The sequence below is a fragment of the Epinephelus lanceolatus genome, chromosome 5 (genome assembly GCF_041903045.1).
Source record: "Epinephelus lanceolatus isolate andai-2023 chromosome 5, ASM4190304v1, whole genome shotgun sequence".
NCBI classification, from domain to species: Eukaryota; Metazoa; Chordata; class Actinopteri; order Perciformes; family Serranidae; genus Epinephelus; species Epinephelus lanceolatus.
The window spans coordinates 22,348,990-22,372,837 of NC_135738.1; the positions used below are offsets into that span (position 1 = coordinate 22,348,990).

General features: G+C 39.8%; 2 protein-coding genes across 2 annotated transcripts; one reads left to right on the plus strand and one right to left on the minus strand.

The window, feature by feature from the left end:
- Window positions 1–1,223: 1,223 nt before the first annotated feature.
- On the minus strand, window positions 1,224–9,494 carry znf592 (zinc finger protein 592). Its single transcript, XM_033635035.2, has 9 exons — window positions 9,185–9,494; window positions 6,453–8,680; window positions 5,999–6,177; window positions 5,742–5,915; window positions 5,499–5,658; window positions 4,910–5,170; window positions 3,835–3,947; window positions 3,589–3,730; window positions 1,224–3,477 (listed from the first exon to the last, which is right to left on the minus strand). The coding sequence occupies exons 2-9, from the start codon at window positions 8,658–8,660 to the stop codon at window positions 2,965–2,967; spliced, it is 3,750 nt and encodes a 1,249-aa protein (XP_033490926.2). The 5' UTR covers window positions 8,661–8,680; window positions 9,185–9,494; the 3' UTR covers window positions 1,224–2,964.
- Window positions 9,495–13,238: 3,744 nt separating this feature from the next.
- slc28a1 (solute carrier family 28 member 1) lies at window positions 13,239–23,844 on the plus strand. The gene is made up of 18 exons (XM_033635036.2): window positions 13,239–13,359; window positions 13,611–13,690; window positions 13,780–13,859; window positions 14,179–14,270; window positions 14,425–14,614; window positions 16,015–16,156; window positions 16,392–16,505; window positions 17,365–17,439; window positions 17,545–17,625; window positions 17,737–17,817; window positions 17,985–18,110; window positions 19,576–19,706; window positions 19,810–19,978; window positions 21,421–21,618; window positions 21,752–21,833; window positions 21,911–22,009; window positions 22,089–22,194; window positions 23,198–23,844. Exons 1-18 carry the CDS (start codon window positions 13,356–13,358, stop codon window positions 23,316–23,318), a joined length of 1,971 nt encoding a protein of 656 aa, XP_033490927.1. The 5' UTR covers window positions 13,239–13,355; the 3' UTR covers window positions 23,319–23,844.
- Window positions 23,845–23,848: the final 4 nt, after the last annotated feature.

Consider the following 23,848-nt stretch of genomic DNA (forward strand, 5'->3'; position numbering starts at 1 on the left):
ATAACTCATTTCTGTCATTCATACATAGACAATATTTTTACCGTTAAGTAAATAGTAACTTGATTAATAGCAATTAAACACATATTAGTATTCGATTATTTGCTACCTTTAATAGAATAAAGAAGATTATTTTGGGTATAAGTTTATTAACAGGAGGCACTGATACATAAATAGGCTCAAATGACTCCAGCCATGAACAAATGAGTGCATACTGACATCACAATGTCATATATATCACATTAATAAAACAAAAAACATATTTATGAGAGCTTTTTATCAAGAAATTAAATCAAAACTGTCCTCTTCATCAGCAGGATTTCATATCATTAAAATGTTGGTTGAAATGTTCCTCAAGCAGAATCCCCTCCTCCTCTGAATAGATGGAAAAAAAATCATTTGTGCATGATGAATTTTTAATATAATGCAATCAAAAAAATCATAATATATATATATTTTTTATGATATAATATAATATGATCTTACATGTCCAGTGCCTGTTTCCGTTGTGTGTGTTTGGCAGTTTTCAGCATCTGAATGAGCAGGTCTTCCACTGGGTACAGAGGACCAACACCTCTGACTTCAGACGGAACATTTACGTCTTCAAAGGCAGACTTCATAAAGGAACTATCCACAACACTTTTCTTGCCCATGAAATGCCCTTAATTTACACAAAATACAACATCAATACAAACTGCCATAAAAAAAAGCACACACACATGACATAATATGCATTAGTGTTATTTCTCTTACCTGTCGCCCACAGATTCCCCCTCGGATTCACTTTGATCTTTGAAACTTTATTTCTCAGCTCAGTCAAATCAAGAGTCATGGAAGATGTCATGGCAATGTATGAGATAAGAATGAGAGAAGACAGGAATCCTGCTCTGCAGATCTTTGTCAAAGTGCCTTTCATTCCTCAAACGTGTTCTGTGCAAAGTTGGTGTCAGTTAATTAAAATCTCTTTGCTGTTGTGTCATTTTGGGGCCAGCCAGTTATACTGAGATAGGATGGGCTTAATATTCTAATGGCATGAAGCGGGTGGTTTCCTATTGGGTGAATGATGCACATCAGAGTGCCTTGTGCTATTGCGACTTGCTATGACGATTGTGAAGTGTGTGACCTCAGTGCAAACCTGTAATTATCACATCCAATACCATTAGACACCTCCCTCCCCTGCATCCTCTGAGCAAATCTTTAACACGAGACAAAAGACAAAACAGGTGTGTAATTAAATGCACCGATTTATTTGTAAGTACTTTGACGTAAACATTACAGCAAGGCACATGGGCCACTGCATGCTGAATAGATGTAATGGCTTAAGAAATGCTGTGAATCCAGGGTTCATTGGCTACTGTATGTACACAGGTTACTTTCCTATACAAGTCCTCGCTGTACATAGTATCAAAAGTACAAATATCTTTCGACGAGCATTATAAAAGAACAAGTCGTGAACAAGCCTCTGCAGCACAATGGCTGCAGTGTGGTAAATTAAGGTTTTAAGATTACAGAGAAACAAAGAGCTCCTATAGCACTTAAATAGAAAAGTTCACTTGCCAGTTAAGTCAATATGACCATATAACCTTAATATCATTCCCAAAATAATTTATAAAATTCAATAATGTGGGATAATACACATTTTATAATTTTTTTTTTTTTTTTTTTTTTACATTGCACTGAGATTACCTGCAACTCCTCAATGTCTTTCATTTAACAATCACTGCCATTAACCATGGAGGTAGGAACTGTCATGTGTTCAATACAAAACAAGAGGTGCTGCTTCACAAACCAGAACATGCGAACAAGAAGTACCCACCATTATGAGCGCTGATCTGAGAAATGTCTTTCCTCAGAAAATCATAATGGATTCACCAACTCCCTCTGATCCTACTAGTATTATTATCACCATGTCAACAGGTCCTCTTTTATAGCACGCTATATCTTCCATACGCCGCCGAACTTCACTTTCACGTCTGCTCTGGATTATCCAAAACAATGTACCCTGATTTGACGTTACATTGACTGTTCACTTGCCCGAAAAATACACTTCTGGCAATTTGAGGTATTTTCAAAACTGCTGCACCACACATCTAATACCTCTCCATGCTTCCCCTCAACACTCATTCCAAAAAAATATATTAAAAAAAGGCCAAATCTGGGACAACACATGCACCCACAAATTAAACACTCAATCAACATAAAGACAACAGCATTTCAAAATGCTTAAATAGTCAAAAGAAAGTCTTGTTCGTTACGTGTAGCCTACGTCAGTAGGCTTTGCTCAGCAAGACACCTCGCCTGTGTTAAATCTCACAGGATAGTTTTACAAATAACTGTCCCAAGAATGCAGAAATACAGCTCGAACTGAATATTGTGAATACTGTCGTGTAATAAATGGTGACTAACATTCTAGCTTTGTGCTGCAAATTAACTGCAACACAGTCATGTCGTAAAAAACACGCAACCCTGAATCCCATTCAGGTAAAATAGTGTGTAGCTTTAAATACTTCAGACAAAATTTAAGCAATTAAAATAAACGATTACAAAAAGGCAAAGATCCACCTCTTCACTGTTACATCGATCAGACCTAGACGCTAACAGACATTCCTGAGTCTCCTGTCAGGGTGGATGGAACATGTCAGGGAAACAAAGACAGAAAAAAGAAAAAGCTTCAGCTGTAATATGTGCAGTTATATCTGAAAGGCAAGATGAGTATAATACCGACATGCAAAGTTAAATAAAAATAACTGAAAATATTAATTTGCCCTCTCATTTGTGAAAATACTGTTCTTTATTAACTGTTAAGGATCTGCTTGGATATACTGCACGGCCACTGAATAACTGAGAGAAATAAAAAATAAAGAAAAGAAACAGAAAGGCCAGAACACTTCCATGCAGGACATCGAGCCTCCCTTGTTGCTTTCATGTGAAAACCGAAGATATTAAAGCAGCTTTAAAGAGGTCTCACTACCGGAGAGAGACTGCTTGTGTCTGAGAGTGAGCGCTCAGTTTTAGATTACAGTCCGAGGTCTTGTCACAGTGCAGACTTGCTGGCTCTCCTGCCTGTGAGGGCTCAGGTTCATTTAGCTCCGGTAACAAGTCACTGACCTCGTCTGTATCTGCTAATCTGACTGACTGATTAACCCGCTCCTTCTCCCTCGCCTCTTCCTCCTCGTCCTCCGCTTCTTCTTCTTTCTCCCCTTCCTCGGGGTCTTTGACTTTGTGTACAATGAAAAGGTGTCTGTTGAGAGACAGCACGGACGTGAAACACAGGCCACAGTGAAGGCACTGAGGAGTGTTCTCATCTGTTTTATGCTGCGGTATGTGCTGCTGGAACTGTGTGCTGTCGTCTGTGACAAAACCGCACTTTGAACAGCGGAACTGAGTTTTCAGACGCTTTGCTGGAGGAGCCTTGAGACTCAGAGTGTGATCCTGGCCCGCCTCCTGAGTGTCCACTGCAGGTCTTTGTGAGACATGCCCCTGCAAATCACGGAAACCACATGTTTTAAAATAACAACTACTAAGATTCCCACATTTGTATTCATGCCTGCAATGATTACTTTGGCGTTTAAGTTAAAAAATGATAACTACCTTGCCCAAAGCCTTTTTGGATTCCTGGACGGCTGTTTTCGGCATTTGTCCAAGATCAGGATTTTTGATTCCATGCATTAGACTGATGTGGTTCTTCAACGTCACGCTCGTCGTAAATGTTTTCTTGGTGTCCGTGCAATACCTTAAGTGTAAACAAAAAAAGGAATGGAGGTGGAGCTGAAAGATCTCCTACATAATCAGAAAAAACACCTGTGATTTGTTCATTTCCAGACGTTGAAATCTTACCAACAAGTGTAAATTTTCTTTTTTCCATCATGGTCATTGCGAATATGTCTTCTCAGACTGGTTGTGGAGTTGAAAGACTGCTCACAATGCCGACATGGATACTTCTTCACAGACTGTTGGGGGGGGGAAAAAGAGGTATAAATAAAAATGTAGGGGGGGAAAAAGGTGTGACGAGGCTATCTTAACAAACAATAGTAAAAGTTTCCTCTAAGGTAATCATGAACATCTGATGAGTTAATAATCCACATACAAGCAACCATTAACAGATTACTACTTCCTGACCAATAATCTGATTAACTAGATTTCCCAGGATTCACATAAAAAAATTCAAATGTGCCACACTCAGCTATAAAGGGTAGCTACAAAGGTAGTGTTATCAGGCCACCTAAAAGACAAATAAAAAATATGGAAGACCAAAAGGAAGCAGTTAAACATGATGCCATGTGGCTGAGGGTTGGCGCCGGGGCAACACCTTGGCAAAACCCTTTTGGCTATTTGACTATGACCCGAAATTCACACCAGAGTCAAGACATCAGCAGGCTTAACCATAGAGATAAAAATTTTCCCCTCTATTCCGTCCTTGCATACAGAAATGACTCACGCACATCAGTTGAGAAATATAAATGTTACAGTGCTTTCATTCAGAAAAAAAGCTACTCCCCATCTTACTTTTATTTGTTTACAAGCCAGTGTTGCCTGGTTCATTTGGCAGCAACGTTGATGTATTGCAGCAATGGGGCTGAAGCAGTCAATGGGACGTCTGTTTTTTGTCTATGGTCATAATCACAACCTAGCCCAGCAATGTCATGCTTAAAATCGAATCAGTCGGTTAGACTGATCAGATGAGACTGATGGATCAGATTAGAGGAGCAGCTGCTGCAGAGGCGAGCGAGAGCAAACTTTTAAACCAAGAGCTGGGCCCTGGGGTGCATGGTTTCCATGGGAACACAGCTGGTTTAATCTAAAGTACGTTGGAAAAAGTGCTGTGCTCACTTAGTATAGGTGAGCACAGCAGTCATTGATGTTTCGGTTGAATAAAGTCACATTCCAGCATGGATAATTCATGATCTCTCACCTTTCCGTGGCTGGTCTTCACATGTGAAACATAGGAGTCTCGTTCAGGGAACCACTGGAGACACTCCCCACACGTCCAGCCGGTGGGCTTCACACCAGGTCTTCTGTCCTGCTCAGCCTTTTTTCTGGGACTATCTGTGTGTTTAACGGGGCTGTGACTCTTCTGTTGTTGGACAGAATGAGCATCCTGGTACCGGTCAGGATTGTCTGTTTGTTTACTGTTCTGCTCCGTCTCTACTGTTATGTTTCCTACATGAACGCTCTGCAAAACAGAAAATAGATGGTAAAAATAAACACCTCATTCTCTTGTCTGCTTTCATGATCACGTACTACAGGTCACAAGTTATCTAACACAGAGTACTCATCATTTACTCAATATTTCACTTCTCTTTAGTCAACGTGGTGAAACAACAACAAACATTACAGTGTTGCTGGACTGTGTGACTTCATGTTGATCTCTCTGCGTCATGCACCTAGTTGTGTAGATTACCTAATGTGACAAAATCTGACATTGCAAAACAACTCCCTGGAAGTTTACCTCAAACTGACAAACACAAAATGTCTAAGAAAAATGCAATGAGGGCTCTAACCTTGACATGCTGCATTAACAGCTGCTTTTGTGGAAATACCGAGTTGCATTCTGGACACTTGAATACGGACGTAACACGTTTGTTGGCGTTCTGATGGAAATGCTGAAACAGTAACTGCTTTTTCTTGAAAATCGTCTCACACGAACACTTAAAGATTAATCTGCAAAAGAAAGAAAAACCAGTAAAAATGAACAGTAAAAAGAAATGTTGAACTTTTGACACGTCACGAGGTGTGAGACTTACACAGGGGATATTTTGCTGGCATTGTGTTTGTTTTTTAGATGCACTTCACAGCCGTCAGAAGTCTTGAAGGCAACTGGACAGATGGAGCACTTGTAAAAGACATCACAGTGTTTCTCCTCAATGTGAGTCTTCTGTCCTTGAAGGGTCTTGAAAACCATGTCGCAGTGAAGACATCTGGAAGAAAAGGAAACATCATGCCACTTTCCTTTTCTGTTCCATTATGTTTTGATGCCTGCGTTTTATTGTTGCTTACTTACTTGTACCAAGCCTTGCGAGCGTAGTGCAGACAGTTTTCCTTGACATGCTTCTGAATGTCTGCAGAGCGGCTCAGGGCACCACACTCAGGACAACAGTAAGGGGACTTGTGTGCGTGAATGCGTTGGTGAGCTTTGAAGCTGCACTTGTTGGGTAACAACATCGAGCACACCTTGCACATCTGTTTTTGGATATAAAACGAGGAAAAATAAAAAAATATAAAAGTGAAAAAACGGAAAATACATTACAATGGTCACAGGGCCTTTAAATGATAAGCCTGGTAATACTGACTATTTTTCTTACTGTCAACAAATCCCATTAACACTTATTAGTTCATCATTTTTAAAGATATATGTCTCCAGTCAGAAGAAGTGGAACAGACAGTGTTTTCACTGGATTTGTTGACAATAACAAATTCCTTTAAAGCTTTTAATAATCAATAAAGCATCTACTCACGAGTCCTTCCACGTCGTCCGACTGTCTCTGGTAATGGCCTGCAAGTGCTTTGTAGTCAGACAACTGCTTGTTGCACTCCAGGCAACGGAGTCGGTGGCGAATGACATTGTCTGGATACAGGGGCAAGACAGGTTGGCTTTTCAAGGAGGGTAAACTGTAAGAGTCCAGGTTCACAGCGCTCAGGGGTACAAACATTTGTTCCTCTGCTATAGGTTTCATATGGAGCTGCGTGCACTGCATCACCATGCCATTGTTCTTGTGCTCCCGTGCATGTGCCAACAAGGCACACTTGTTGAAGAACACCATCGTCTTTGCGCAGTGTGTACATCCTACTTCAATGTGAACACTTCTTCTGCTGTAATGATACGCAAGACTCCTCTCCACCCCGAAGGAATCCCCGCACTCGAGGCAGCAGTATCCACGTGGTGGAAGGTTGATATTGCTCTCTGGAGGGGGGGTCAGGTTGGGCACATACGTAGGCACGGGGTTGGCGTTGTTCAACAGTCTGCTTAAGGTTCCTGCTGCTGTGTTGGGAATGGACGTGCAAGGATAAGGGCTGGCTGTTTTGACCTGATGCACCAGTGGGACGGTGCTGTACACCATAGAGGAGAGTGTGTGTTGGCTTTGTTGATGAGAGGTGGAGCGTGCGGCTACTGAAGCGGCAACACTGTGAGGGACCAGGTTCAGACTAGCTAAGTGCATTGCTTTGGGGAGGAAGTTGGTGCTAGTTGTATGGCCTGTGGTGGCTGATCCTCTCTTTGGTTTCTGCCCCTTATGTGCAGCAGATCGTTTGACAGGACCACTAGTATTATGGAACACTGCTGCGGGCTGCGTTACGCCTTGCCTCCTGGAGTTAACCTCTGACTTGTTGCGTAAAACCTTCGGTGAAGATGCACTAGCTGGAATACTTTTAGTCTGTGCTCCAACAATACAGTCAACAGATGTACTTTGAGTGCTTTGAGACTGATGAGGAGACATGTTACAGTAAGAATCTTCGCTAATCATACTCTGTGATGGAGAGGATTCATATGCAGAATGAACTTCATCTGTTTCCGAATCAGGCAGCACACTGGTGACTGTGCGCTTGATCTGCCCAGATGTGGTTTTAATGGTTTTAATTCTGACCCTGGGTATGGCAGGGGGGGACCCAGTAGCCACTGCGGGGGATGCTTTACCACTACTATCACTGCAGATGCTTACAGGACTATCAGAGGGTTTCATTAACCGTTTCACAGCTTCCAGTGGGCTCCGTGGGGACACAGGCACGTTGGGGTTTGCTTTCATGCAGTCATTCAGGACCACCGATGACTCTCTGGGATTAATCTGCTCACTGGGATCTTTCCTAGCATGCAGAGCCACTAGAGCCTCAAGGCAAGAGGATAATTTGGACGTCTGAGATTTGACATGTGGATAAGAAGTGGGAACATCCATTGTGGTTCCTGAATTGCAGTTGGTCTCAATAAAGTTCTGGCTGGGTGGGGGAAGTGTACTGTGTATTCTAGATGTTTTATCCATTTTGTTACTAAAAGAGATGTCAGAAGACTCCTCACTTCTACTACTTTCTTCTCTGCTTCTCTGGCTGTTCTTGGGAATATCAGAGTCCTTCGGACAGTCATCAAACATGCTGAGGTCCAGTTTTTTTGGATTGTCTGGGACTGATGGTTCCACCAAATCTGAAGCTTCTGGGAAACAGGGTCTGTCTTGTTTTGAATGCATTTCATCTCTACTACACTGAGTGTCTTCAGACTCAGGACTGGAGATGGGACTAAAATGAGAAAGTGACTGGGAAAATATTGGTGTTCCATCAGGTTTGTGTTGAATAGGTGCCTTTCCGAGAAGCTCTCTTGAACTCTCCCCATTCAAAGCAGAGACAAATGATTTGGAAAAGTCAGCGTTGGTCGTCTCAACCGAGTCAATGGAGGTGGCGTCTTGTCCCCTGAATCCATTTTGCAATGCTGGCTCGAAACCCTCCAGCGACTCCTGGCGACTTGTGTTTTTCACAATAACACTTACAGCAGGAATATCTGCTGATGTGACAGCTTGGTTACTCAATAGGCTGTCATCCAGACACATCCCCGTGTGCTTCAGCTGACTCTCTGTCTCCTCATGACTTCCTTGGATGGGCTCTTTGGCGTCCAAGCCTGTGGCATCTGGGATGTCAAAGGCAGCCAGGAGATCATCAAAATCTGGGGTTTTCATGTCACCCATGGCAGCACAGTCTCATAAACCTACAAAACACATACAGAGTCAGCTTAATACCTTTATCTTAAAATTATCACAGTGGGCACTGCAGGCAAAGTTTAAGGAACTGCTGTCAGCATTATTAATGGCTGTTTTTCAATCTGAGCAATTATTAGCAGCTGTGTAGCGTCCTCTATGCTAACGTTAGCTTTAGCTAGCAAGCTATACGTTAACTCGCTTTGCTGTTCTTCGTCTATGCAGCTAGTGTTTCGTACCAAAGCACACATTAAAACACACACACACACATAAGACGAAAAATACATTCAATGCAGGACAATAGACGTTACCAAATATAAACTCCTCCAAAAGCCGAATTAAATAAAGTTGTTTGTTGTTAGCGTAGCTAGCATACTGTCAGCTAACAAGGCTAGCCGAGGTACATAACGGAGCCAAGACAGTAGGTTAGCACTCTAGCTTAGCAACATGCTATTGCGTAAATCATTTAGCCAGGCTGGTAAACTCGTTAATTATCGATGCAGAGGTGTTCTTACCATTTGATCCGGTTATGTTTAGCAGCTCTAGTACATTAGCTACACAGCGAGTTAACTGTGGGCACTAATTGTGAGCTAGCTAGGTTTGGCTGTAGCAGGGTTTCATAGCTAAGCTACAAGCTAACAGCGTTAACTTCGTTTCCCTTTTCCTCTACTGGGTGGTTCAAGCCCTCGACTCTGTCTTGCAGACGAGAGGCGGTGTCATGGACGGCTTGAAAACATGCTGGAAACGCTACTACTACTGTACAGGCACCCCAGAATAATTGGAAACAGGATTTATTGTGTCCAGTGGCGCAGCTGCTTCGGTGCAGAAATGTTGGCATTATTGTATGTGGTAAGTATTCTGCGTTAGGTAGGTAATACAGCATGCTACTGTCACCATAGTCAAATATGAAACATGCATGCATAGCTGGAGCATATTACCTGAGGGTAATATGAATTATGGGTCCCTAATTAACCACCCACCCTGCCATTGTCACTGTGCAACTGATTTAGCCTATATTTATACTCATATTAGACAATACATTTCTTAAAGCTCAGGTTGTTTCTAAAATGCCAAACATGATTTGTGGAGTATTATTAGGGGTAGAAATCCCCAGAGGCTCCAAGATACGATATTATCACGATACTTAAGTTAGTATACAATATTATTGCGATTTTAAACGTTTTCAATATGCAATATCAGTATGCGATGAAAGAAGTTGCAATATATTGCAATTTATTACCTTTTTTCAACTGTAAATGAGGCCCTTGAAAGAAAACTTGCTCAACATCTGTATTTTTAATAATAAAAGATAATAAACTTTATTTGTAAAGCACCTTTCATACAAGAAATGCATCACAAACTATTTTACAATAAGGGCACTGTAAGCACTGAGCTCTTCACATGAAACGCGTCGTAATGGATATAAAACAGACAAGGCAATAATATAAAAGGACATTTAACTGACTCATAAAATCAAAGAGTTGTAAAACTATGAATCATAAAATCAAGTGAGATTTTTTTTAACATCTTTTTTATTTCCAAAAAGTGTACCATAAACCAGCACCAATATGTAAACACACAAGTATAACAGAGTACACTGAGTTCCCTCATGTCCCTCATCCCTCCCCTCCATCCCCATTCGCTGAAATAAACAGAATAACTAGACAAGCAAGCAAAAGAGCAAATAAAGGACTTAAACAAACCAAAGAGAAACAGAACAAGACAAAACAAAACAAAAAACATTACGGAAAGCAGTGACAAAATTAGGTCACTAGGCCACAGAAGTCCAGGTCCAGATTGTCCAGAAAATGTTCAAGTGAGATTTTAAAAGAGTTGCAGCAGCGTGAAGCAGAAAAAGAAAGAGTTTCAGACCTGCATCAGGAAAGTCAGAGCTAGTTTAAAGCTAAAGTGAACAGATAAGTTTTTAACTTTATTAAGCGAGAAAAAAATATTAAGCAAGCTGGCTTCCCTGATGTCTATGGGTAGTGTTAGTATTATCTAAAAAGATAATGTTTTCAGTCTGTTCCCCTCACTTCAATCATTTTATTTGCAGCGAAATGTATGTAGAGGACGGAAAAAGTAATGAATTTTATTGTTCAAGAATGCTCCATCAAGTTGAATCTGTATTTTTAATATTAGCAGTTTATATAATTACAAAAATCAATACTTGGCACTGTGTGATGATACGATATCGCCACACAAAAATATTGTGATACTTTGCTGTATCGATTTTTTTCCCCCCACCCCTAGTTATAACAGGGGTGCTCAAGCAGTTGAGTCTTGAAAGTGAAGCAGAAGTGGCTGCAGTATCCTAAACTTTACTCCTTAGTAACCAGCTCCAAAAACCATCATGGAGCAAGAGCATATTTGGTAAGTGATGATGAAAGTCCAAATGAAATGAAATGGTGAACATTGACCGCACACACAATCAACCACAGTGCTATAGAGTAAAATAGAGTGCATGTTAAAAACGCCTGTGGGGTTTGGCTAATGTTCCTCCAGACTATGCCAGGTTAAGGAATACCTACAAAACCACATTCTCAGCGTGCAAAACAACCCATTTAACCTTTATTATGCTCAGTATCCTCTCGGCCTTTGTGGCAGGCGGCACTTAAATAGAGTTTAGTTGCTGCTTGTCAGTTTTTAACCAGGATGTAAATAAAGGCATCGACTCCACTGTTTGTTCTTGTTAGCAGCCTGGATGGACACTGTAAATCACATGAAATTACACAGACAGATAAGGTATTGTTTCACTGTTTGCTTTAATTTATTCACACCAAGGATTTCCCGGCAAGCAGTATAGATACTAAGTGGAATTGTGTGTCGATGGATTAACAATGAAACTGGTGCAGTATCTGCCAGTTTTCCTATCACGTGAACTGAACCTAGCACCAACTTACCTGCCCCAGTTTCCCGGTGGGATTTCCCATTTAAGGGCAACTGTCACTTTAAGTAGTTGTCTGTGATTTAATGCAGTCTGCCCAAATGTACTGGTCTCCTTTGAGGAAGAGGGGCAGATACAGCTTTTAGGTTCTCTGACTGATCCATGACCTCAGGGGACTCTTGGTTGCTATGTTGTAGTAAAGGAGCTAGTCTGTGACATCCTGTAAGACAGAATTGAGGGAAATAGATACAACAATCACCTTCCTTCCCGCTAGTGAGACTTTACAGCAGTGACACCTATTCCTGCACTTTGGTATCAGATAAAAAACTTACCAGAGGCAGTTATGTAACAGGATTTAACAGGTAGCCTATATCTATATTTGAATCTTTCATGCTTAAATAAGATTAAAGGAAGCAATGGACACACTGAGTTGTGAGATATAGCATAAAATTCCTTTAACAAGTGTTTTCTCAGTCAGAGCCTTGACATGTAAATCATTTTGAGGCTGTTGGCAAACAACTTGATGGTCTGCATAATAAAGAATGTCTTGGGTTACTGACCCAAGCTGTTTAATGTTGTGCTACAGACTGTTATAAACCATAAACCTCTGCTAATGATTTCCAGGGTCTTCAAAGCTTTCAGAAAACCCAATGAGCACACAAAATATTTGGTACTTTTTAACAGGAATTAATGTTTATCATATGCAGACCGAGCCACTATTGAGTGTTACAAACCATTTACACACAGCATTTTTATGAGGATTTAGAGATTTTTTTGTGTGCAGCAAGATCACATTTGAACAGCAGTGAGTGTGACAAATAGCTGCCATTATATCCGATTATGAATCATCACCCTGAAAGTAAAGTACAAATTGTGCTGCAATATATTTAATGGTCCCGATAACAGCCATAACTGATTCTGCGGAAAATACTTAATGTGCTTAATCTTCACAACTATCATTTTAAGATAGGAGATTCTATCATAAAAATACAACTTAGTTTGACATTAGGGCCTCGCAGCACACATACAACATTTAACTTTATAGTCTAGTCAAAGTTCACATACTTATCTTTAGGGTAATGTGTGTTGTCATGTTACAGGATAGTTCTTTCCATTCAGTCTGTTACAAATCTAACATTAACTACAATTTATAGACGAATACACCTGTATGTGTCTGTCTGTACAAAGGTAACTTAAAGTTTGATCTAAGGGGGGAATCACTGTGTCCACCACTATCTAAAAAAAATTTTTCTTATCAAGATATTCATGTTGTTTGTGGGCACACAAGTTCAAAGACAGAAAATATGCCTTTGGGTTAAGTTTAACCTCTCAGATTGTTCATTCACATGCTTCTGATAAATAGGAGCACTTTATAAATAGAAGCACAATGACTTTTTATGACTGACTAAAGTGTGGTTAAGGCACTTCCTCCTACAAGTAACCTCATTCATGAAGAATCCACTCCTGTTTTTATCACATATTGGTTTTCAAAGCTCAAAGTCAGACCCTGTGAATTCATATCTGTCGACAAGAATTCACATCTTATCATCTCTCACTCCAGTGATTTGGCAAACTTGTTCAACATCACGTCTAATCAAGTGTTGCCTCATATGAAAATCACTTCTGTTGCATTTTCACACTGATGACTGTGTCCTGACCTGTACTTCCTGTGACAGATCAGAGTGGTACGTAACGTGTCTGTTAATTAATGATAAGATGTTTCATATAGAGGGCAGGCTACGTTTTCCCACAGTGTGTTTAACAGCACAGCGTTTGACAGCCGGGGTTTAGGAGGACGCACAATGAGTAAGCCATTCGCTCTGCTTTTTCCTTGAATTAAACCGTTTGTTTTGCAGTTGTGAACTGGGCTTTTTGTTCACCATTCTCCTCAAGATAAGCCACGAGGACACTGTGGACTTATTTTGAGGTTCTTTTTTTCATCTCGCAGAGTACATGGAAACACAGATTGTTACTTGTTTGGCATTCCTGGTTGTTAAAGTTGAAACTGCTCTCCCAAAGGCTGCTGCGTAGAAGTGAACAATGGTTGTGTTTTTCAGCGGAAAACAACAGTGTCCAGCTCAAAAATGTATCCCTCAGCAGAGGAAATGGCACGGACAACCAGGCTTTTGAAATAGAGGTATGTATTACATTTCTCTTCTTTTTTTTAAGAAAACAGCACAACATTATCTTTATTTTATCTTTAAATAAAATGCCATTTTTTCTTAGGAGGACAACACTTACGCTACTACTATCAGTGAGGAAAGGCAGACTGAGAAGACTAAAAAAGGATTGGGATCATACTTGAGGTGTGTCAGTTCAAATGACTGCACGTAGACTAGAAATAATTGTTTTATTTGGGTGCAATTATCACAGCAGGTGCACATCATTAACCCTCTGCAATGGTGATAATGTGTACACCATGTGTGAATGTACAGAAGTATTTTATTAATATAAATTTAACAAAATATGTGCTACTGTAAACTTTAAAGATTTAACTTAATGTAATAGAAAAAAATACCTTTGGGCAAATAAAGTATACATTTCTTGATATTAAATATATATATTTTTTTATTCACATGAGAAAAAACAGAAATATAATTTGTATACATTTGTTCTGTACCACAGCAAAGTGTCCAAGCCGATTAATGCGACAGAGGATTACATCAAGGCTCACTCACAAACCTTCAAATATGTTGTGCTGGGTGTACTCGGAGCAGGTACAGTCTGTTCATGTGTGTTAAAAATGTACAATCAGTGCCAGTTTGTTCATGCGTAATGATATTTCTTTTGCACAATACGATAGGATAGAAATGATCATGTAAATATAGACTTTGTTTTTTTGGTAATTAAATGCTCTTTTCTGTCCTGCAGGTTATGTGGCGTACTTCATCGCAGCATGTGTATTGAATTTCCAGAGGGCCGTCGCTCTTGTGGTCCTAACCAGTTTAGCTATTTTTGCTAAATCGTATGAGCTTTTGAAGAAGTACAAAGGAGAAAGCATCAGTCAGTGTTTCAGACCTGCAGTTAGATGCTTTAAATCTAACTTAAACTGGCTGAAATGGTGAGTGCATGTCTTGTTTTCAGTTGATAATAATCAGTGGTGGAAAATTAGTGTTTCTGTGCTTAAAAGTCCAGTGTGTAGGATTTAGGGACATCTCTTGGCAGAAATTGTATATTACATTTTTTTTTTAAATTTTATAATCACTTGAAACTAAGAATAGTTGTTTTTGTTAGCTTAGAATGAGTGTTTGTTCTGAGACAGCTGCAGACACATTCTGTTTGCAGCGTACAGGACACGTCACTACAAACCTCGCCCACCAGTAGTAAAGGACAAGCCCACCAAGGCGACAGTTATCTGAACCCTGCTACAACAATATGGCATATACAAAAATATGGCAATTATCCACTTTATAATTCATTATACATGAAGACGGGCTTCACCTTTTCAGAAATGAAATGTAACCCTTCTCATTACTCGTAACCTAACCTTAACCACCTCTCTTTAACGTAATGCTTCATAGTTAACATTTTCTTCAGGGCTTCCATTTTCTGGTCCAAGGACATGTAGGTTTTGGTGGGCGAGTCAGCTAGTGGGCGGGTCACAGCTGCTCCAGCCGCAGCCATACCCACTTGTTTGTATCGGGGGTCCTATCCAACGGGGTCTACCATGTTGTTCTACAGGAGCCCAGAACAGACAAACCAAACACTGGCTCTAGATAGAGCCATTCGCCTTTTCGTATCAGCCACTGTAGTTGTCCTACACACAATCTGCAATTTAACAGCTAGATGCCACTGAATCCTACACACTGGACCTTGAAGCAGTGGTTCCCAACTAGTCCAGCCACACGGTTCAGCGTCATACTTGTGTTTGGCCAGGTCGTCATGGTAGTTTGCTGTCTCTGTTAAGTAGCTGTCTATTATTCGCTCACTCTACAGCAGGAAAAAGCACTTCAAAATAAAAACTCAGAAAGTCACTGTACTTCAAAAATAAAGTGTGTTTTTACAAACTTGACACATTCGCAAGATGGACTTGTGGTAGTTCAGAATGGACCTGTGACCCACCAGTTGGGAACCACTGCCTTAAAGTACAGTTTTGACATACTTGTGCTTAACTTCAGTATTTCCATGTAATGCTACTTTATACTTCTGCTCTACTACATTTCAGAGGGAAATATAATAATAATAATAATAATAATAATAACATAAACTTTTTACTCCACTGCTCATATGTTATGATGTAGTCTGTTATACTACTAATCTGCAAAGCAGTATCTGAAATTGTCTCCACATTGATGAACTACAACATTTAAATGCTTTCATATGAATTTGACAGAATAATATATTCTATATTAATGTAACACTGCAAGATTTAAGTATTGACACTTAAGTACATTTTGCTGGTAATACAATGAGCTACATATTATGGAATCTGTTAATGGGTGTGTTTTATTGTGTTTTCAGGGTTTTCATCGTAGCAGCTGTGGTCCTGTTGGTTCTGTGGCTCGCCTTAGACACCAGCCAGCGTCCCGAGCAGCTCATCTCATTCGGGGGGGTGTGCATGTTCGTTGTGCTTGTCTTCCTCCTGTCAGCACACAGGACAGCGGTGAGTTGACCACTCAAGGATGAATACCACTGTGGCAAAAGCTGTTTCGAAATGTGCCTGGGCGTTATCGCTCAAATTATCTCTGGTGTGTTTTGCTGGGACTTTGGATATCATCTGGCCTTGTGCCCCCATCATCTTACGGTTTAGCAGAAGTGCTTCCTTGTGATAACATAAGGCATCATGGAGACTCTCTGTTACACTAACCAACTACTTCCTTTTGAAAACTCTCTTGTAGGTAAGATGGAGGCCTGTGTTCTGGGGTCTTGGATTGCAGTTCTGTATTGGACTTTTTGTTATAAGAACACAGCCTGGACTCATAGCGTTCGAATGGCTTGGGAAACAAGTGCAGGTAACACACTTGGATGTTTTCTTTATCTGAAACACAATGGAGCAAGTAGGAGTCAGGTTTAATCTTATACGAATGACAAATGCTTAGGCATTTGTGTGACCTCAGTATGTTGAATAACAGGATAGACACTGATGATTATGACACAAGCTCCAGTCCTCCTCCCCAGTCACCATCACAGTATTTAGCAATATTAACAGGTGTTTGCACATTACAAGCTCAGGTCTTTTGTTAGGAATTAGGATTGCAAATACCGCCCATTTTATATTAAAAACATCCCAAATTTACTTTTTTCGTTCAGCATAACAAGAAGTAGCATTACTGTGAAATGTGTGAATTCTAACTAGTCACATCCTGAAGCAATTAGTTTGCACAACAGACTTTGGTAAGATTAAAAAAACCCTTTATTGTCCATTACTTTACGTGAAATGGAAATTTGCCCTCAGCATTCTGGCATCACAGCGTAAACCAGAAAACAAACAAACAGATGAGCCAGGTGCCCGGGGTCAACACTCGCACATGCGTCCCTTACTTGTATGGCACACACTGTTGCTTATCTAGGCCATATTATTCTTTAACTGAGGTGGATTATACATCCTTATCTTTAGAGCTACTTTATTATGTTGTTCACCCTTATTCTGGGATCAGAGAAGGGTTGAGTTAGCAGAATGTGCGCTCGGGCATGTGGTCTGTTAATCACTTTTTAATATGTAGTTCAGCCTACCGTCTCTTCTAAGTGTCATGACTTCCTGTTGCAATATCTCAATGAATCAGTAATTGTGTCATAAATGAATGGCTTGAGGGGATAGATAAACATATGACATAATGTAATCCATGTTTCCATTTGGTGTTATATTCACAGATATTTCTCGACTACACCAAAGAAGGGTCAAGTTTTGTTTTTGGAGATCTGATCAACAACATTTTTGCCTTTCAAGTAAGAGGATGACAGTTTAATCTTTGTAAATATGGGCACTTAACATATATTCTAACTTTATTTAAATTGAACGTGTTAAACTTTAGCTTTGTGATTTTTCCTCAGGCTCTGCCCATTGTCGTGTTCTTCAGTAGCGTGATGTCAGTCCTTTACTTTTTGGGGATAATGCAGTGGCTCATTCTGAAGGTAAAAATTTGTCTCCTCACTGCATCACAGCTTCCTGTAGGTCTGGGTGTGTACCGATTACACATGCAGTGTCATACGAAGACCTAGAACCATGTGTTTTTGTCCATGCAGATCTCATGGGTTATGCAGATAACGATGGGAACCTCTCCCACAGAGACCTTGAGTGTGGCAGGCAATATATTTGTTGGGCAGGTACTCTGAGCATGTCTTTGTTACACTTTCTTTGACACTGGCCTGGCTACATTTCTCTTTGAAATTTAATGAATCTCTGTGTACTTCAGTTTTATGATTACATAAACAATAATGAATCCTTTGGTTACTCTGCTTGTTTACTTTTGCTCCATGTTTTTGTTCATTAGACTGAAGCTCCGCTGCTGATCCGCCCTTATTTGAAGGACATGACCAAATCTGAGATCCATGCTGTAATGACTGGCGGATTTGCCACAATTGCAGGCAGTGTCATGGGGGCATTCATCTCATTTGGGGTGAGATTAAGCTGTTTTCATGCCACTACATAATATATACATACAAAAAGTGATAATAAAATGTACCTATATGGCACATTTCATACAAAAGAATTTCAAAAGGAGATGAAATAATAATAGAGGGAGACTGCTCCAGACTCTGGGGCCATAGGTGTAGATTTTGGAGGGTATGCAGGGGACCAAACCCCTCAATATTTAGAACATGTGCATTTGCCCCCTCCCCCACAATAAAAACTTCTATTTTGACAGAATTAAAGACATATACATCATAAATGGATGCAGAAGAAGCAAAACTTGATGCAGAAAAATTGACCAGAATGCAGAAAATTAAGTGTTTGATGCTCAAAATGTTTTGGCGGAGAACCCCCAAATCCCTATTTCCAAAGTGCCCCCTCTGTGTGAGAGTGTCAGACATAAACTGGAAAGGAGCCAGTCATTTATTCTGGAGTAAGGCAGGTAACTGACTTGAAAACAATGAAAAGCACCTTAAAATCAATTCGGCTGGCAGCCGGAGGAGAGATTTCAGTGTGGGGGTGAAAGGTTTTCAGTTTTACATTGGTGAAGACTGCAATACTTTGAATCTATTATAAAGTGTGTAAACAAAACCACCAGGACAGCTGGACAGTTGTCCATGAGAAAAATGATGTTACTGTGGGTATGCTTTAATGTTTTCTTAGTCAGGAATGTGAAACAAATGAGGATGTCTCCTTTGCCCAAAGTCTGTTTTGTCTTCATTTTACTCAAGAAAATGTTTAGCCATCCAGTTTCTAAAAAAAAAAAAAAAAAAAAAAACAGTTTACAAAGCTTTACACAGGGCTCAGATCAGAAAAGAATGAGGCCCAGTACTGAACCTTGGGGCACACCACTGGAAATGTTAATTCCTTCTGAACAGAATTCCCCAATAGAAACAAACTAGTCTCAACCTGTTAGGTAATCAACATCTGTGCCTGGGAGCCCAGCCCATGTTTCTTAACCAATAAAGCCTGATAACTCAAGACAAACCAGTTTCTCAAGTATTTTACTCAGTAGTAATTCACACCACTGGCGTCTGAGGTGCTTTTCCTCAGAAGAGGCCATATGATATGTTTTGAAGGTCACTAAGTAACAGGCACATATCTCTGTTGAGCAAATCAGTATCAGCTACATTAGAATAGGAAAAGATAGTGTTTGGGCAAGGATATGTTTGACTAACACGATCATGATTTTTAGTAGTATATCTGATCTAATGTTATTCTGTCTCTGTAAGAAGCTGAAACTGCATTGCATTTAGATAATGAGAATTAATACCAATGGTTGTGCCTAACTAAAACAACAATTTTACTTTTTAATATTTGTTTGAATTATTTGCAGTTTTCTTATTTCAACAGCAACCATTCAGAATATCAAACACTGTATTTGCTGCTGATTATAGCAGTAACTCCACTGCGGTACCCTGAATTAAATGTCATTTCATTGTATTTTGCAGATTGATGCATCTTCCCTGATATCAGCCTCAGTAATGGCTGCTCCTTGTGCCTTGGCCATCTCCAAACTTTCTTACCCAGAGACGGAGGAGAGTCCCTTCAAGTCAAAGAAGAATGTTAAAGTGTCTTGTGGGTGTGTATTTCTATCCCTTCATTTTTCTTCTCTTCCCCTTTTATAGTGTTTTCTGCTTTTGTGAATTAACTTACTTTTTTTTAAAAAAAAAAACATTCCCTAGAGATGAACAAAACATTTTGGAGGCTGCTAGCAGTGGAGCATCTGCTTCAATAGGTCTAGTTGCTAATATAGCAGCTAACTTGATCGCCTTTCTTGCCATTCTCGGGTTCATCAACAAAGCTTTGAGTTGGCTTGGCGGTATGGTGGGATATCCTGCGATCACATTCCAGGTATGTTTTAGCATAAGAGTAATAAGTGTGACATTTTAATAGTGTTCAAATGTTTGTTTGTTTTTATTTCTAAAATGTGATTTATTTACATTTTGCACAATTGACGTATAGCTAGGCCACGCCCCCCTCCACTCACTCGGACAAACTATCAACATTCAGTGACCGGTGCTATGGCAGGTGTCACAGTACACAGCATTTCGCAGGAGGCAATTGATGATTTTTGGGGACATAACGATCAGGTGTCATTGAGAAGCAACCAAAAAGGCCTAAACTACGCATTGGAGGGATATATTAATTATTTTATTGTTGAGAAGGTCGATGAAAAGCTTAAATTACAAGCCAAAATATACAGGTCACATTGTACACTTATGAACCGCATCTCATTGCCGTCACCATCAAAGACAACAAGTTAAAGTGCCACTGAAGTTAAGGTTTTTGGCTCAGAATATGAGAAAAGGATAACGGCCTTTTTACCATCTTTACCAAGAGTGTCTCTCCGTTAGTTTGGTGCTACAGTATTTACATTGAATCATTCAGCATAACGTTTGCAAACCTTTGTTATCTCTGCAATTACAGATAAATTAATGAAGCTAAGCTCCAGAAGTAAACGTTAGCTTAACTAGAGCCCTTTGGACAACAGCTAACAATGATGTACGATCACTAAAGTACAAAAAACTAGAACAAAATAGGCTAATGAACTCCCAGCAAACAAGGTGACATGATGAACAACGCAGCTAGGAGCTAACCTTAGGCTAACTGTAGCTAACATTAGCTAGAGATGTTAAAGATAACTTTATATTTCTTTCCAGCAAAGTGACAATATGTTGCCTCAAACACGATGTTGTCTTACCTTAGAACAGATGTAGATCATTGTTAATCTTATTCACTTTGAGTTGATGTTGTGGTCTAACGTTACCACACAACTTTATCCAAAGGAGACACTTTTCTCAGTTGAAATGTGGTTTAACGTTAAAGTGTAAAAAATACACCCCGTCGCCCAGCCTCTCAGGATACCTTGTGTCAGAGTTGCATGTACCCCATATGCACACCGTTTGACCATTTTTAAACTTCAAATCTCTGAAAAAGCTCATAAAACCGAACAAAACTGACTTTCTGTAATGCATTTCAATGAACGTCCAGGCAGAGATTGTCCGAGGGTATGCAATGGCTATATGCACTGTGATTAGCTCATCGCATTTGAGGGCGGGACTTAGCTATAGGTCAATTGTAATATCAAAAGATGTTCTCCAAAAAATGTGCAGATGGTCAAAAGACAGCTTATAAAATGTATTTTTTTATGTATGATTACAATTTAACACATTTTTCAGACATACATGTATTTATTTATGCAGACATTTCACAGGTTTTGCTTGCTTATACTGTAAATTCAACAAGTCAGACCAACACTATCCAAATAACCTTACACTGCTCTGTGTTCTCAGATGATTTGCTCTTATGTATTCATGCCTGTGGCCTTTATGATGGGAATACCGTATGATGAGAGTTTCACTGTGGCCGAACTAATCGGCACAAAGCTCTTCCTCAATGAGTTTGTGGCTTATCAAAAACTATCTGCACTGAAGGACAACAGACTCAGTGGACTTGCTGAGATTATTGGAGGCGAACGACAATGGATATCTGTGAGTAAATGATCTCAGTTGAAGCGAGTGTGGGTGAGCTAAAAGTACAAATTCATGAGCACTGCACGAAAAATGGAAGGAATTAACACAACGTAAAAACAGCATAACATGATTTAGTTTTTCCCTGTTTCAGGTCCGATCAGAAATTATCACCACTTTTGCTCTTTGTGGGTTTGCCAACTTCAGCTCACTGGGTATCATGATCGGAGGCCTGGGTGAGTATTTTATCATCCCATCGTCATGTTTTTGTCCTGCCACAGCATACTCAGTGATGATTTTTCTTTTCTCAAAGCCTCTATATGCCCATCCAGAAGAGGTGACGTCTCGTCTATGGTGCTGAGAGCTATGATCACCGGGACTGTTGTGTCTCTTGTCAATGCTTCTCTTGCAGGTAAGAGCTTTTGAATTGAACTGTAAGTGCAGTTTCCGGTTGTACTGAAACTGAGTAGCTTTTTTACTTTATCATTCAGGGATCCTCTTCGTTCCTCCACTTGAGTGTGTGAATCTGTTCAGGACATCGGCTTTCAATGCCACAGATGCAAATATACAAACATGCTGTCAAGACCTCTTTGAAAGGTAAGCAGATATTTGCACTATGGTGGCTGAATTAAAGGTCCAGTGTGTGGGATTTAGTGGCATCTAGTGGTGAAGTTGCAGAACTGAAACTTCTCCTGTGTGCCAAGTGTGTCAGAGAACTATGATGGCTGACGCGAAAATGCAAATGGCCCTATCTGGAGCCGGTGGAAAAGGATCTGCTCTGTTTGTAGATATAAACAGCTTATTCTAAAGACCAGTTCAGACCAAAAATTCATGACGAGAGAAAACCATTTTTAGAACGTTGTAGAGAAAAGTTGCAGTGGTGTGAACTGGTCAGTCTGAGCTCAAATTAAGCTGGTTTCAACAGCCAATCGGCTTGTAGTGAAGTCCACTGGTCAAGTTAAATGACTGCAGACGGCGTGTTTCTGTCCTCACGTTGTGCCAGTGTTGGACGGTGGGTCGCTGCTGCTCCTCGGTGTATGTGCTTGTGACCCCTCTCACACACATATTCTTATTGACTGATTAATTTCCGCTGGTTATTTATATTGTAGTGGCATATTTATAATGAATACAGTCCATCTGGTGCTTGTTTGTTTCTGTTTTTCGCAGTTTCATCATTGCTACAAATGCAACTGTGGACAGTATCTCACTATCACATTCTCATTCATATTTTAAGAGGCTAAAAATTATATTCTGCCATGAATAAGCCTGAAAAGCTGGTAATCAGAACGGATGTACAGAGAGTTGTAGCATAGAGATGATACACCGTCTCATCTAGTTGCATCGGTGTGAACTGGGAATAGGGTGATGCAAACACGATTCTTTATTTCATTTCAGGTGATTATAAACTAATGAAAACATAGTTATGAATATTATATACCATTTCTGCCAGTAGATACCCCTAAATCCTACACACTGGACCTTTAAAATGTTTGGGACACACAGGATAATGCATGGATGCTTTAATATGCAATAAGGTAGCTGAGTATGTCTCTGTGATATCAGCTGTTTGGACTTACATCTCAAATTAAATTTTTTGCAGCACTGTAAACAACGGGACCATCTCATTCGAAGGATCGTGGAGCAATGTAGCAAACGTCACCTTGTTTTTCTCTAAATGTTGTGAGTGCTGTGGACTTTCTGATGTGCCAGTTTGTTTTTAGAGGAGAAAACTACTCGCCAATGTCTGTCTTTTTTATACTGTAGCTCATTTACGGGGTCTCTCCGTGTTTGTATATTTGTGTCACAGTTAATGTAAAGATGTAAAGTCTATATGCATATCTTTAAAGGATGAATGCATCTTTTAATTTATTATATTGTAAATTAATGCTGCTTTTATTTAAAGCCAAGGAATAAAGACACATTTCAAAGGACATTCAACCACAGAATGACTACATATGAATCAGTTAGTCATGCTGCGTTACCTTGAATTCGTGAAGAAAACTTTGTTTTTCTTGCATGCCTTGTCTCTTGTCATGGTAACGACTAATTGATTTACAAATGGTCACTTTGTGGGTGTAGTATTTCTTTAAGGAGTATGCCTCAGGAAATATTCTGGCATCAGCATTTTGATTAATGTAAATATTTCAAATACAATTAAGTGACTCGGTTATTTCATAATGTTGTTGATAATTATGGAAACAGTTGTACTTTTTGAAAAAATAAAAACCTAAGAAAAGAAAATGTGAACTAT